Source organism: Patella vulgata, chromosome 5 (assembly GCF_932274485.2).
Source record: "Patella vulgata chromosome 5, xgPatVulg1.2, whole genome shotgun sequence".
Classification (NCBI taxonomy): Eukaryota; Metazoa; Mollusca; class Gastropoda; family Patellidae; genus Patella; species Patella vulgata.
In genome coordinates, this window is record NC_065883.2 from 66532056 (window position 1) to 66547324 (window position 15269).

The following is a 15269-nucleotide window of genomic DNA, read 5'->3' on the forward strand; positions in this document are numbered from 1 at the left end:
ATGAGTTACTTTCATGACAAACGACAGTAAAAAAAAATCCTATTTAACCTAAATATAAATTATAAGATAAGTAAAATATGTATATATAATTGTACAGTGTATTTCAATGAGTAAAATACTGCTCTATAATAGACATATAGTTAGAATACATGAAATTATGAGGTTAAAGTCCTACTGCACCAACTCACAGGCACTTGAAAGGGTTAAAATAAAACTTCTTACCACTGCTCAAGAAGTTTTATTTTAATCCCTTCAAGAGCCTGTGCAGCAACTGAACTAAAGAAGACGGAGTTTAACAAGGGACCAATTAAATGAGATAATTTATTATTGTTCGTACATGTATAAAACTGTCTGACTGATGTTTAATTATTTATATACAATTCGGGGGCGTAAATGTTGGTATGGGTGAGGGGATAGTCGGTCTCAAAATAAGTGCAGTCGGTCTCAAAATTATGTATCGGCGCCTAAATTAATTAATGAGGTAAACAAACAATATCAAAATTGAAGGGGAAAATCCCAAATACTTAATATATGCATAAATATACGTTATGCGTTCCGTAATGAAACGGGAATTCCTCAATGAACTATTGATTCTTGCGTGTGAGCTTGACCTGATGGACACAATCGATCCACAGGCGTCTGTAACATGGAAAATATTTCACAAATAACATCAAACTATGACTAAGTATATGTCTAAAATCTGTTACGTCCATGTTCGTAAGCGCGATTATCAAATAACTGGTCCGATTCCAATTTCTAACTCAGGGACAAATAACTAGGCTTATGATTTGATGTATATCAGAATGAAGAAGTAAATGTGGTTGTTTTTGTTTTAACTGGACGTATTTGTATTTGTTTATGTATTAAATACAGATATATGGCGTTTGTTTGTATCTTTCTAAAATATGTACCGATATCCCAAATGGTGTTAATGATGTATTGATGAAAATAGATCGTTGAAGTTGTCAGAATGTTGCGAGGTGAATCTGAAATATGAGTCGGAGCTCGTCATTTGAAATCATATAGTGTGAAATAAAAGACGGAGTTAGATTTACCAGTAGAGATTAGTGAAGGATTAACACCTGAAATAAACAGGTAAACAATTTACCTGGATAAAGATGTTAAACCAAATACCTGAACCCATTAAATACAAATCAGTTAAGGCGGTGAAGGTGACCAAGGGACGGCTTATGAATTCCTTAATATCGCTAATTAATGGTGGATATTTAGTGAACGGGACAGGGTATACGTTTATTGTGTATAACTGAAAATTGCTTTTTACTACATTTCACAAAAATGGTTACTTATAAAGATTTTTTGGGTTTGTGTTTTTCCTTCAATTTATATTTCATGAAGGACATAGCCGATCATGACTCACGCTTTTTCTTTTTCCTTGAATTGCTTTACTTTTTTTTTAGTTTGGTTTTCATTTTGAGTCAAGTATGTATCACTTGACGCTTACGGCTAGTCCCCGAATCAATTCTTTTGATCTGATATGTACGTTTTGTTGTCCGTATATTGTGTCCTGTAATTGTTATTATGTGGTGCTGTCTTCTGCACTTACTATTATAGACACAAACGTCCACACGTAAAAGTAGCATGGAACGTAACCAAGGGACCTCAAATGGTAAATATTTTATAGCTTCTACATAGCTAAGACTTTTCGTCACCAAGAATGCTATTGAAGAATTTGTATTGGCCGTAGGTCACTCGGTGTGTTATGATGGACATTTTGACAGGACCACAGCATCCCCCCCACTCTTCTTCAAATTCCAGCCGCCAAGGCTTCTTTTTTGATTTACACTGCAACACACCCCCCCCCCCCCTGCACCACACCACACCACTGACAAGGGGAAACTACGCTGAAAAATCCTGATGAAGTTTCTCAGTCAACAGCCAGGCCCGAGTTCACAAACGCATTCTCTGACTTAAGTTAACTGCAGATTTCATGAAGATCGCGGTTAGGGCACGTGATTGTTGACGAGATTGTGGGTTAGGGTTGGGGATAGTGTTGTTAGCGCTAGCATTTACATCTTGTGACCTTGACGAAATCTGTAGTTGGCCTTAATATTTAGACTTAACCAGTTAAGGTATATAATGAGCCAACGCCTGACGCATCGAGCCACTGGGACACTGTCTTGTCTTTTAGATACAACGTCGTTGCTGTTAGCAGTTAACGTTATACAAGGCGAATCAATGGCGTAGATTATCGTCAAACAATGGATCCAGTAAAAAGGTTAATCGTTGAAGTCACATCAACAAACGACCGTTTAACGTCCAGCCAATAGAAGGTCTTGTTACAACCATTGTTATAAAACAGTGGTTTATTGTTTGGCAGAAAGAAATAAAAGTCATATCTGGTTACAAACTTACAAAACACTATAATGATTTATGTCCAAGACAATACTGTATTCGTGTATTGTATTCGCAGGGATTCCCTCTTGTTGTTATTACACCTGTCTCCTGGTCAACTTATGAAAATACGCAATTGTCTATGACTCTTTTAAGACGTTTAAATGAAAGTTGGTCACCCGGAATCAGTGAAATGAAATGGAGTTTTACGTCCTACTCTTTTATCTCCGAGATAGTTAAAATGGACATATGCCAGGAGGTGTGCTATGATTGTCATTTTTCCCAGACAGGTGCGATTGTCGAATTTCAACTGCCAAGGGTTCATTTACGTGCACGCCAGGCTAGATGTTGTTCCTTGTCAAGGCCCCTGTCCCACACCACGTTGAAAAGTCTTGGGGTCCGTTCTCAGTCAACACTGCCACCTATAGGTGTTAGGTAAAAATGTTTGATTATCTATACCTTTGATATTTTGGTTTAGATAATAGTTCAACAATAGATAATGAAGCATTAATATTATAGAAAATTTCACGAGTGTTTGACGTTTTAACTGTTTGTTTATTATTGTAAAACGGTACTTAGCAATCGAAACTGAGTCTCAATTATCCATTTTATATTTACAGTTTTAAATCTCGCGGGTGCTAGAATCCATTTAAATCTCGGCCATCCGATGGTCTAGACAGCTGATTAAAGGCTTGTCATGTCAATAAATGGTTAAATAATAGTTTATATAATTGATACCAAAATAAAGATCTGCAATAAGCAGATTTTACTCGTACACAACGCATCTTTTATCAAATATTGAATAATCAGTTTGAGTACATTTTGGCGTGGTTTAAGGGATATAGTCCCTCGAAAGGGACAGAAATGAAATAAAATGAAAAGAAATGAGGTTTAACTTCCTACTGTTCTGCTCCGACTGTGCTAATAAAGACGGGCGTACGTCATACAGTGTGCTGTGAGTGACATCGTGTACGGACAGTGGCGCAACAGGCCTACTATCGAATTCAATTCCAACTGTCAATGGCTCTTGTACGTGCACGCCAATGTGTACACGGGATCTCAGCTGTTCATCCCATCCGAGTGACTAGGCACTGTTCTTGTCAGGGTTTCCGTCCTGTACCACTGACAAGAGGGAAAAATGCTGGGAAAAAAACGAGGGACGTTCTCGGCCAAAACCGGGAGCGAATCCAAGACGGCATGGTTCATCAGACAGCATATAACTCACTGATCCACCACGTCTCCCTCATAAAGGACAGCTATAGCCACATTAATTGTGCGGGATGATGCTAGGTAGGTGTAAATAACACGATGTAACATGGTGTCAGGAAAATTATATTAAATAGCAACAGTCATTGTGACGACATTTTAAAATGTCTGACATCCAATTATTATGTCAATTAATCTAAATTACCATAGGGTGGGTGTTTTTTTTTAATATAAATGTTAATTATTTCAAGGTTAAAACACGTGTTATTTGGAAATCGGTTACACATCTTGTCCAAACACTTCAATTTCATAATGCAGTGATAGGTTTGCACTCGCTCTCTCTCTCGCTCTCTCTCTCTCTCTCTCTCTCCCTCTCCTCGTGCTGTATAACGTGCTGTAATATTTATTGACTCTTCTGAATTTTATATAATCTGGCAATCTCTCTGATGTCTATCAATTTCCGTGGATACGGCCATATTGGATTCCAACTCGTCAATCGTATTAAATCACCGATTAATGTGTTTTTAAGTAGATTTGAATAAGATAATATTTTTAATTTGGACATGAACGTTTGATTTCTTTAAGCGATTTAATATAACCAGAAATAAGAGATTAATTATAAATGGTTCTGGATTTTAACAGTTGATATATATTGGGTCTGAAATGAAGGAATATCGATAATGTACATACTATACTAATGATGTACACCACTACTGGTAAGGTTGCGTTACTGGGCCCTGTTTCTCGAATTTTTTACTAAAGATAAAATCCAATTTTAGTAGATACTTCAATTTAATATTATCCAATCAAATTACTAAAATTTGGATTTTATCTTATTTAAAATTTCGTGAAACAGGCCCCTGTGCGGTAGCTGGTCAGCCAGATGAACATTCTGCACACAGAGACCTATCTATACTCTACTTCGAAAGTAGATCTCTGTCCTAAATGGCGGCCATATCCAACAATAAGTATCCTAATTCTTTAAGTGGCATTTAGTAACTGGGCAGATAAATAAACTATAAACATACTTATGGAAAACAGCTACTGATTTATTTAGGCAATGTTTCGAAGAATATTCTCTCGGCGTTTTCAAGCGTTGAGAGAATACACATCGAAACGTCGCCTAAATAAATGAGTAGCTGTTTTCCATAAGTATTTTTATAGTTTAATAAGTATACTGTTTTGTAATGCGGTCCGGTTCACATCTGTTGTACACAAAAATGAATGAAAGCAGAATATATTCATCTCATAATTCTTAAATATACTTTGTGTTTTCGACTAAAATCGTCGATTTAGGACTTAAGATATCTGCCATTTTAATGTCTGTTCGCAAGCAGAGTTAATTGTAGACATACAGCGTAAGTTTAGTATGTGAGATGAGTTCGGGTCGTCGTACTGCGTGGTACCTGATCTGTCAGTATCGTAAAATGTATTATGTACCTTTGCTTAATGGTATCTTACTGGTAACAATTGAAGAAATATTCGAAGGGTTTTCCTGGGTACTCATGTTTCAGGGTTAAAAGAAACCCCACAGAAATGAATCTATTGTATGTCATTGAAACAAACTGCTTCGTAATTTGTCTGTCTGTTGTTCTTTCTCGACTGCACAAATCTACGCAAATGGAAATGGACGCTGGCTCGGTTTCGCTCCCGGTGTTGGCCGGGACTGTTCTTCGGGATTTTTTCGACGTGGACCCCCTTTGTTGGGTCATTCGTTAATAAGGTATTTTTGGGAGCCGCGGTGGCTCAGTGAGTATGGCGATGGCTCACTAACCGGGTGCTCGCGGGTTCATTCCCGGTATTGACCGAGAAGAGAAAGTTACTCGGGATTTTCCGGCGTGGTTTCCCGTTGTCAGCGGTGCAGGAATTCGATATAAAAGTAGGCAGTAGTGACGCATTTTGGCGCACTTTCCCTCATGACACAGCGTATGGCTTAAGCACGTCTTCATTAGTCCAGTCGATGCAGAACATTAGTCTGTTAAACACCATTTCATTAGCGGAAATAGACGGGGTGGTTGGGATCTGTTCTGTGTAATTCGTTTAACCTTCTGTAGCTCCAGGTAATCAGAAACCTATTTGGTTGTTAATGTACTAAAAGCAGACATTATTATCAGTGTAATTCTTCCTCTTTCCTGAACACTTAATGTCACTTCTAATTAACAGCTAACATTGTTTTAAATTGAAACATTTACGCTTGAGCGTATAGTAGTGGGGAGAAAAACGGAAGACCCGGAGAAAAATCAGAAGGTTGGACAGGCGACCCTACTCCTTGTCACATACAATCGAGAAAAAGAACTAAACACATTCTCCGATACGATCTGATTAAAACACAGATCTTATTTCGTTTGGGTTTTTTTATTTTATTTTATATAGTTCACTACTACACTTGGATCTGAAAGAGTTGTTATATAACCCGCATTCTGGGTGATGTGAGGGATTAGCCAATGAAACGGTCTGTTACGGCGAGTTTTTGGCATGAGGTGCACTGTACTTTGGGTAAACCACTAGAAACGTCAACACTGATTGATTAATCAATATCTGACGTCATAAGGTCAAAAGCCGCTCGTATGACACCTGACACGATCTTCCACTACAACTGGTCAGATCTTCATGTAGTGTAGGCCATCGAAAGTATTAAAATACGAAACGAAATATAGAGCAGTATTTTAGTGAGACTGCCGCAAATAACAAGCTGTGCCCGAATTATGATATCGACCTGGGTCGAGAAGAAACTGGGTTAAGCCCGATTTACGTAAAAGCTTGGGATCTAAAACGTTCTATGACAAACCTTATGATTTAAAGTGCATACGTTACCCCCTCTCTGCCCCCTCCCCCGCAAAAAAAAATGAATAAATAATAATAATTCGCATGAAAATAGAGGTCTTTAGTAACAAGATAATGGTGAAACCGGGGACCAAGTTGAGTAATTAAAATCCAAATACAAGATTTGTTGGAAAAGTGTTTACAGCTGATTAGAGTGACGTTGTGGAAAGGATTTTAGATAAACCCATGTCTATTTTAATCTTATCTATATAGACGTCCTTGTCATTGTATATAAACTCTAGTTTATGATATATTATATACAAGTACATGTAGAGAATCAGTCACGTGTGAAATAAAGTTAAATAGATTTACACCTGAATTACCTACCTGTGCGAACAATCAGGTAGAATTATCACACTACCTGAACATAATCACAATACACATCTTTATATACACGTTAAAAAGACATAACACCGACTAAAGCTCACATCAAACTTCAACATAATTATATTATATTAGATAATAAAGCTTGTGTCCCGTATCAGGTAGAATTATCACTCTACCTGAACACATTAAATAGACATAACACCGAATAAATCTCACATCAAACTTCAACATATATTTTGGGGGTGGGATGGCCGAATGGTTTGCACGTGCGCGCAGTACCATAAGGTCTGTCATTGAGTCAGCTGGCGTGGTTTCGATTCCCCGGTTGTACGATTCCCCGGTTGTACAACAACGTGTAGTCGTTCAAATGGGATGAAAAACCGAGGTCCCGTGTACACATTGACCTGCACGTTAAAGAACTCTTGTCAGTTGGGATTCGTAGCGCCGCTGTCTGGGTACAAGTTCCCCCAGTAAGACGTTACACCCCATTTCAGTTCATTTCACCACAGTAATATTTATTGTCTTGTTGATGGTATGAGAGTTGAGTGGCCGAATGGTTATCGCGTCTGTCATTGGGTCAAATGGCGTAGTTTCGATTCTCCGCTTGTACCTGACCAGGAGAAGGGTCGCCCGTCCAGCCTCGTGGGTTTTCTAAGGGTCCCCCGGTTTCCTCCCACAGGGGGATTATTGAAATAAAATTGAACCATATGTTTGTCCCGAAATCACCAGGTCGAGTAGACATTAAACCCCACTTTCCCCTTTCTCTCTCTCCCCTCACTGTTGGCCGAGAAAATTCATCAGAATTTTCTGACGTGGTTTCCCCTTGTCAGTGGTGCAGGACGGAGGGCCTGGCAAGGTCAGCTGTCTAGTCCTTCGAATTGTACGAAAAAGCGAGGCCCCTTGTACCCATTGGAGTGCACGTAAAAGATCGCTTGGCCGTTGGAATTCGATACAAGAGTAGGCCGTAGCACCGCTGTCCATAAAAAAATTTTCATTCATTAGCCCAGTCGGAGCAGAACAGTAGGACATTAAACCCCATTTCATTTTCATTTCTCTCTGATGGCGTGTCTCTTTAAAAGAATAATAAATTGTCCCTTTAGCAGAATGATATATCTATATATATCTTAGTGTATATGATTATCAGGTACCACACCAGCAACATATTGTCCTGTATAGACGGGGAGGTCCTGTATAGGCGGGGAGGTAGTGTACCATATCAGTAACATATTGTCCTATATTGAAGGGGAGGTCTGTGCTGAAAAACATGAATATTTGTCACGAGCTAGTGAACACCACTTGGGATGATCTCGTGTAAATTATCTCTAATTCTCTAATGATTTATGTATTTATTATTTCCCTGATACATCGGGTGGATGAACTAGTTTAAAATATCACGAATTTTATTTAATTTATTGTTAGTTATAGTGCATGTCTTTTTAAAAGATTAGGTTTATGTATTTATTATTTCTCTGATACATCGGGTGGGTGAACTAGTTTAAAATATCTAGAATTTTATTTAATTTATTGTTAGTTATAGTGCATGTCTTTTTAAAAGATTAGGTTTCGTTTTTTGTAGACATTTATTAGTTTATTTCAGCTTGGTTTTCCACGTTTTCGTCGTAGTTATGCATATTACAATTGTTGAATGTTCAAACTAACAATGTGTGTGTGTGTGGGGGGGGGGGGGGGGTATGACCGAATGGTTAGCATGTGCGCGCTGTATCATAAGGTCTGTCATTGAGTCAACTGGCGTGGTTTCGATTTTCCGGTTGTACATGACAAGGAGTAGGATCGCCTGTCCAACCTCGTGGGTTTTGTCCGGGTACTCCGGTTCCCCCCACTGCTAAAGACCCCTACGCGCAAGCAAATTATGGAAATAAAATTAAACCATATGTTAGTCCCGAAATGACGTAATTTGTGTCGAATGGACGTTAAACCCCATCTCTCTCTCCCTATCCCTCTCTCTCTCTCTCTCAAACTAACAATATAGCTACTTATAATTCAGAAACAAGAAACTAAAATAAATGATATAAGTGTGCCTTTGTATAATTGAGTAAATAGATTTACATTAAATAGATAACATTAATAAATCAAAACAATCCATAGTATTGGAAATCATAAAAACATACGCACATAGCCATACGTTATAAACTAACACGTATTCGTTGTACCGAGCAGAACAAATACAGGAAAGGAATTACGGCGTTTTCGTCGAAAATAATGTGGTGTCCTTTTATTGTCCTTATTTGCAATGAAACAGACCAAACGTGCTCTACTGCAATGTGTGTGGGGGGGGGGGGCGGAGTACCCAGAGTAAACCCACGGGGTTGAGAAGGCGCCCCTATCTCCAAGCCACACCGGGGATCGAAACCACAACCGCAAGCCAGAAGCGACTCGTCAGCTAGAGAGTTTTTCTGGTTTCACATTTCAAGCAAAGGTGGATTCCGTCTGCAACAACCCCGTGGTATCCAGCGAGCTTCGTAAACGACTGATTCTGGTCATGGGCGGCTGAGAAATAACCCTTGCAAACTAAAAGGCCCAAATGGGTCGCACAGGACCTAAACACAATTTCGCCTCCGTTAATGCTTTGGAAATGCTCAAAAATGACCCTGTTCGGTCCCTGTTTTAGTGTTTTCTAAAGCATAATATAGTTATTGTTTTGTTATTCCAGGTTATATGTGAATAAGGTAATGGTGATGTTATGACGTTGTGTGTGACGTAAAGTAGGAGTGCCGTTGTATTATAATGAGGGGAGAGATGGGATACCTGTGGTTTGTGGGTTGTTTTATTTTAGTTACCATAGAAACACAAGTACAGGTAAACATTAAATTAATTTACATATAGAGTCATTTAGATAAAGTAATAAACTTGCTTATGGAAAAGGCTACTAGGCCTAACATATTTGGGCGGCGTTTCGATTAATATTCTCTCAACGTTATCAAGATGAATATATTTTGTTTTCCGTATACAAGGCAAATTTGTCTAAGTTTTAAATCACGCCAAATCGAAAATTACATTTTTTACGAACTGGCGAAGACCTGCAAAGTGGTAATGCCTCCTAATGTTAAATATATATTATTGTACATCTTCACCACTTAATAAAGGGCCTTAACAGAAGGGCGATCTCTGACCGATAGTCCTATCCAAAAACCGATTAGGACGTCATGGCCGCCATCTTGGAATTGTGACGACATATCAAAAGTCCGTCAATCGATGCGCAATTGTCCAAGATACAAGCATGCCAAGTTACATGTCGATCGTACTTGAATTGGAGGAGGTTTGGGCTTTTTGCGAAGAACTAAATACAAGAACTGGTCAAGTAACGAACTGTGAACGTATTAGATCCCTGACGGATTGTATTTAGTTCAAAACCCCTTATAGTATACAGACTCCTTACTTAGATAGAGATCGTCTTTATATTAAGACCCTTTATTAAAGATACATTATGGGAGATTAGATAAAGAGCTGGCAGTTCTCACTATAATAGTTAAAAACTAGATAATGTTAACCGAGATTTTAGTGATTGAATTTTCGGCCTAGCCCCGATCATCATTACTAAAGTCGGTACGATAAAAAACATAGTCTCGATTATCCACTTCATGATTAAATTATAAATGGAAGTCGAACAGGAAATCGGAACCTAATCCAATAAACATCGAGAGTTGATTATGGTCTGGATAAGTTAATTAATGTCTAATTAATAATTTAGATAACATTTCAGGCCTAAAGAAGTGCCTGCAATAGGCAGATTTAGTTCTTGCATAATGTATGTTTAAGTGACAATTTACAATATAATACATGGATATGAACGAGGCCATGAAATGGTTAATTAATAGAGCATACAAACACATCCCGCCAATTCTATACTTAAAGCTATCCTGGCGTTAATTACACCAAATAATAAACCAATGAGGTGAAATACGTTAAGAGGTCCTCATCCCCCGAGGCCACACGAATTACCAGGACAAAAGGTTTATCATTCTGGACAATCCTGTCCATTTGATAACCTTAAATAAAACCGACATGAATAAATTAATTTAAAAGACCAACCGTGAATACGGGGACAGATTAGGATCATATTGAAAAGGGGTATATGCTATTATAGCCCCGGATACCATGTTTCACAATCTAAACATAAAAACCAGCGAGGATATTTTAACAAATGATTTGAAGATAATAGTCGTTAATCCCATGTGAGCTACGTATTTTGATATAATCAGATTCTGTCGATTCCTGTGGTTTTATTCAATGAATCATGTTAAAGGTGATTACAATATCTTGTATGTATCTTAGCAAGTGAACTTCTGGTGTCCAATTTGTAAATAAAACATAGATATATAATTACTTAGGAGATAAACACCTCCTGTTTCGCATTTAGAGGGGTGTTATTGTCCAATAGACATGTCCTGAGATCATTAGGACCCAAGACGCGTTAGCGTCGCGGGTTCTAATGTAAAATCTCAGGACATGTATATTGGACAATAACACCCCTCTAAATGCGAAACAGGAGGTGTTTATCGACATTGTAACATGCTATTTTTTATAATTTTTAAAGAACTTATTTTATTGTGTAAACTTCAAAATTCGTCTCACTGCAAATCGGTTTTAGTGACGTAAAAACCAAAGAAATAATATTAATACGCAGTGATTTTTCTAATTTAGAGGGGTGTTATTGTCCAATAGACAGTGTCTAATCGACCAATCAAAACGCAAGATTCACTCTTAAGCATGTTACAATAGTGAATATAGTCTAACATGGAAATATCACTGGTTAATAACGTCGGTCTTGTGAAAATATATCACTGGTTAATGAAGTCTATTTTGTAAAAGCATAGATATATCACTGATTTATTAAGTCTAAATTGAAAAAACATAATTATATCACTGGTTAATAAGGTCTAGCATACAAAGACGTACATATATCATTGGTTAATAATGTTTAATTTGTAAAAGTACACAAACATCACTGGTTAGTAAAGAACCGGGTTCCTTACATCATTGTTCGGGATTGACATAATGTAATTAACATTTGCACGGCGATGTGAAAATAAACAAATCTTCTCCCGAGGCCTCCCGATGGTTCCACATTGCTCGAGACGCACCCGATGCGCCCCCCCCCCCCGAGATACCGGGGAACCTGTTACCGACGCCTCCCGAAGCGCCTGAATTTCCATCTTTAGTACATCCCTGAGGCAAAATATTCCCAGTGGGGCCTAGATGATCGCCTATTCAAAAAGAAAGGTACCTTATGCAAAATCCAGAAATAAACGCCGTGGGAAGAATACACTTTTCAACCGTCGCCGAAATTCGGCGAATATTCGGGGACGCAACCCTGGGATACGGAATGTGTCACCGAAAAGTCATCGAATGGTCGCCGAACATTCGCCAAGGATTCAAATATCCACGAAGGTCCCCTGATATTTTGGTGAGATATCGCCGATGCGTCGGAGCTGCCTCGGGGGTGGGGGTGGGGAGTTTCGAAGAAGCTTTGGCCTATTTTCTCATCCCGACAAAAAGTCGGGAACACATCGGAAAATGAGTTTCGTCTTTAATTCACCACGATGATAAACCTATCTTAACAGGAGAAATACTGATTTTAAATAAATTAATGTCGGCAAAGATATGTTTACCAAAATGGCAAATGCTTTCCAAACAATGCAAATCTTATGACTTGTATGTTGGCCTTAGAAGCAGTGTCGTTTACTTTTTTACATGACAGGCAGACATAAAGTTAATATGGTCACTAAAGGGGATATCTCTGACTATCAGGTTTTATTTAAACAAAATGAAAGAGACTTTTAAAGGTAAAAGTTAAATGTCTTTAACATCTGTTTACTAAGTAATGTTCGGGGTCAGATAAGGTCACTGTGTTAAAGGCGGGCTTACACCCACTTGTCTCGGGTTGTACAGAATAAACCCACGTGTTGAGTAATACATTTAAAAAGATTACTGTTAGCATATGCAGCCTAGATTTGATTATTTCCGTTTTTCTGAGTTTCGGGAGTGAATACGAATTCCAGTAAACGTGGTGAAAGTTCCAAAGTTTTTTAAATAACCGAAATTATTCGAAATTACAGACAGACGCCGAATTTAAAACGTTCGAGGCAAACAGATGTCTTGTGAACAGACTGAAACGCGGTCTGGCGTATATCAAAAACTGCACGAGGAGAAGATGGCGTCACGTGTATTCATGAATAGTTATAAGTAGTCTCGAAATTAAGAGAAGTCGAAAAATGTTAGTAGGCACAGAAATTATGAAGGAAGGTTAGGACACTTGATACTTGACAGTACTATATGTCTGTGTGGTTGCTTTTTTCAAAGAAAGGGGATGGCCGTTGCTTTCAAGCTTACCTGGATTGACCTTGTCATCCCCAGACATTTAATTAGTATTATCCAGTGAACCTATTGCCCTGAAGACGGCTGGTTGTCTAGTCTGGTTATTTATAATGTTTATTCTGGTCAGGTCGTCTATTTCAACTATTTACATATTAAAGAAGCGCATTTAAAGGACACTTGTAGCTGTTGTAGCTTTTCATACAGTATTTGTTTCTGGTTTTAAATAAGTTTTAACAATGCATAAGCAGAGATTCACATATTAACACCCCGGATATGACATTACACGATTATCTGTCATGTTCGGTGTAGATTTAAGCCATCACCTTTAAAGACTCATCGTATTAACTGAAGTGCCTTAAATTAACACATCGGATATGCCATCATCCAAGCAACTTTCTGTCTGGTGGTGATTTGAGTGTTTAATTTAAACGTGCTGTCGATTCACGTGTACAAATACAAACTATGGTGGCTAAAAACCATCCTTTAATTCGGGAATAGATTGTCTACGAGTAAAAAGTCACTCTTGAACGAGCTATCGATTCTCGTGCATAAACATAAACTGTAACAGCTAAAGTTGTCCTTTAATACGGGAATAGATTGTCAACATTCCTGTAATAACGTAAGACGTATAATTTACAGTATATTATAGAGAGGAGAGATAAATATATTAGATATATTAAATATATTAGTTGTTTATGAGACATGTCATGTGATACTACATGTCGCATATTTTAAATCAAATGAACTGAAACAGGGTTTAACATCCTACCACCCATCTGCACCAACCGAGATATTGAAAACTTATGTATTGTGATCTGGTGGGGGGATTTTGCTCGGATAGCGGCGTTTCCTCCGACTCATCATCGAATTCCACCGGTTAAGGGTTCTTTTATCTACATGTCTTCAGTCAAAACAACTAGACGATTTTTCTTCCCAGACCCATACTAAACTTACGCTGCCTGTCTACTAGCTCCGCTTGAGAAAAGACACTAAGCTAGTGTGTGTGTGTGTCTCTCTCTTTTCTCTCTTTAATGAGATTGGTATATTGGGGTTTCCCCTTAGTGCAGAAAAGTTGGGTGTTAACCCCCATTGTATTACAGTTAACGTGTTATTGTATTGTAGGTGGAGCCACGGTGCCTCAGTGAGTAATACATTGGCTCACTAACCTGGAGGTCCCGTGTTCGATCCCTGCGTTGGCCGAGAAAGTTCATCGGGATTTTCCGGCGTGGTTCCCCCTTGTCAGTGGTCGAAGACCTTGGGCCTGGCAAGGGGTAACATATAGTCGTTCGGATAGGACGAAAAAACGTACACGTAAAAGATCTTTGGCAGTTGGAATTCGATATAAGAGTGGGCCGTAGCGCCACTGTCCAGGCGGATGCCCGTCTTCATTAGCCTAGTCGAAGAAGAACAGTAGGTTGTTAAACCCTATTTCATTCCATTTGTATTGTCGGTTTATATCAACAATTAAAATAAAAATACTGGCTCATGAATACAGAGGTTCAGTGGAGAACTTGCATTTTATCCCTATATTTGGAAAATGCCATAATTCGCATGAACGTCCATTTGAGGAAACTCAGTTTATCCAGGTACTTGGAAGATGCTATAATCTCCATAGAGTTCAACTGAGGAAGTTCGGTTCATCTTTGTATTTGGCAGGTGCCCTAATCCACACAAAGAAACTCTATTTCGTCCCTACCATCCCTTTCAGTACAGTAATACATCATTGTAATCGTTTTCACCTAAAAGATCTCATTTTAAATAAAATTAATTTAATCATTTAAATGGTGTGTGAACAAATCGGTCAGTCGTGAGGATTTCCCATTCAAGCAGAAAATAGGGAGGTATGTTTATTAAAATGAATTGAAGACGAGTGTTGTATTTTTCTCTCTTTTTTTTTTGTCACTGTGGGTGGTAAAATGTTACAAATTATACTATTCGTCATACGAAAAGGTGATACTCAATCGCTGTGTTTAACGGCTGTAAACCAAAGCAGTATTACCAATTCCAAAAAAGAGGGTTCCAATATTGACCCTTGTGGAACGCCGTCCTTTGACAATTAATTATACCAATACAGCTACTGATATGAGTTTCCACGGATCAGAGACAACAATTTCTTATGCATAAAAACAATAACGTACTTTATGAAGTATCTGGGGACGTTGTTACTCCATTGAAATTGTTTCTAAGTTTCACTCGATTGCGGTGTTGACAGAGAAAGGTTTAGC

General features: G+C 38.3%; 1 protein-coding gene across 7 annotated transcripts in view; it reads left to right on the forward strand.

The window, feature by feature from the left end:
- The window catches only part of LOC126820413 (papilin), a 164520-nt gene that overhangs the window by 26352 nt on the left and 122899 nt on the right, over positions 1-15269 (forward strand). For all 7 annotated transcript variants that reach the window (XM_050548334.2, XM_050548326.2, XM_050548325.2 and 4 more), the window contains exon 2: positions 9380-9525. In XM_050548334.2, coding sequence (XP_050404291.2) covers positions 9454-9525 — 72 coding nt within the window. In that variant the 5' untranslated portion in view covers positions 9380-9453. The remainder of the gene's footprint in view (positions 1-9379; positions 9526-15269) is intronic.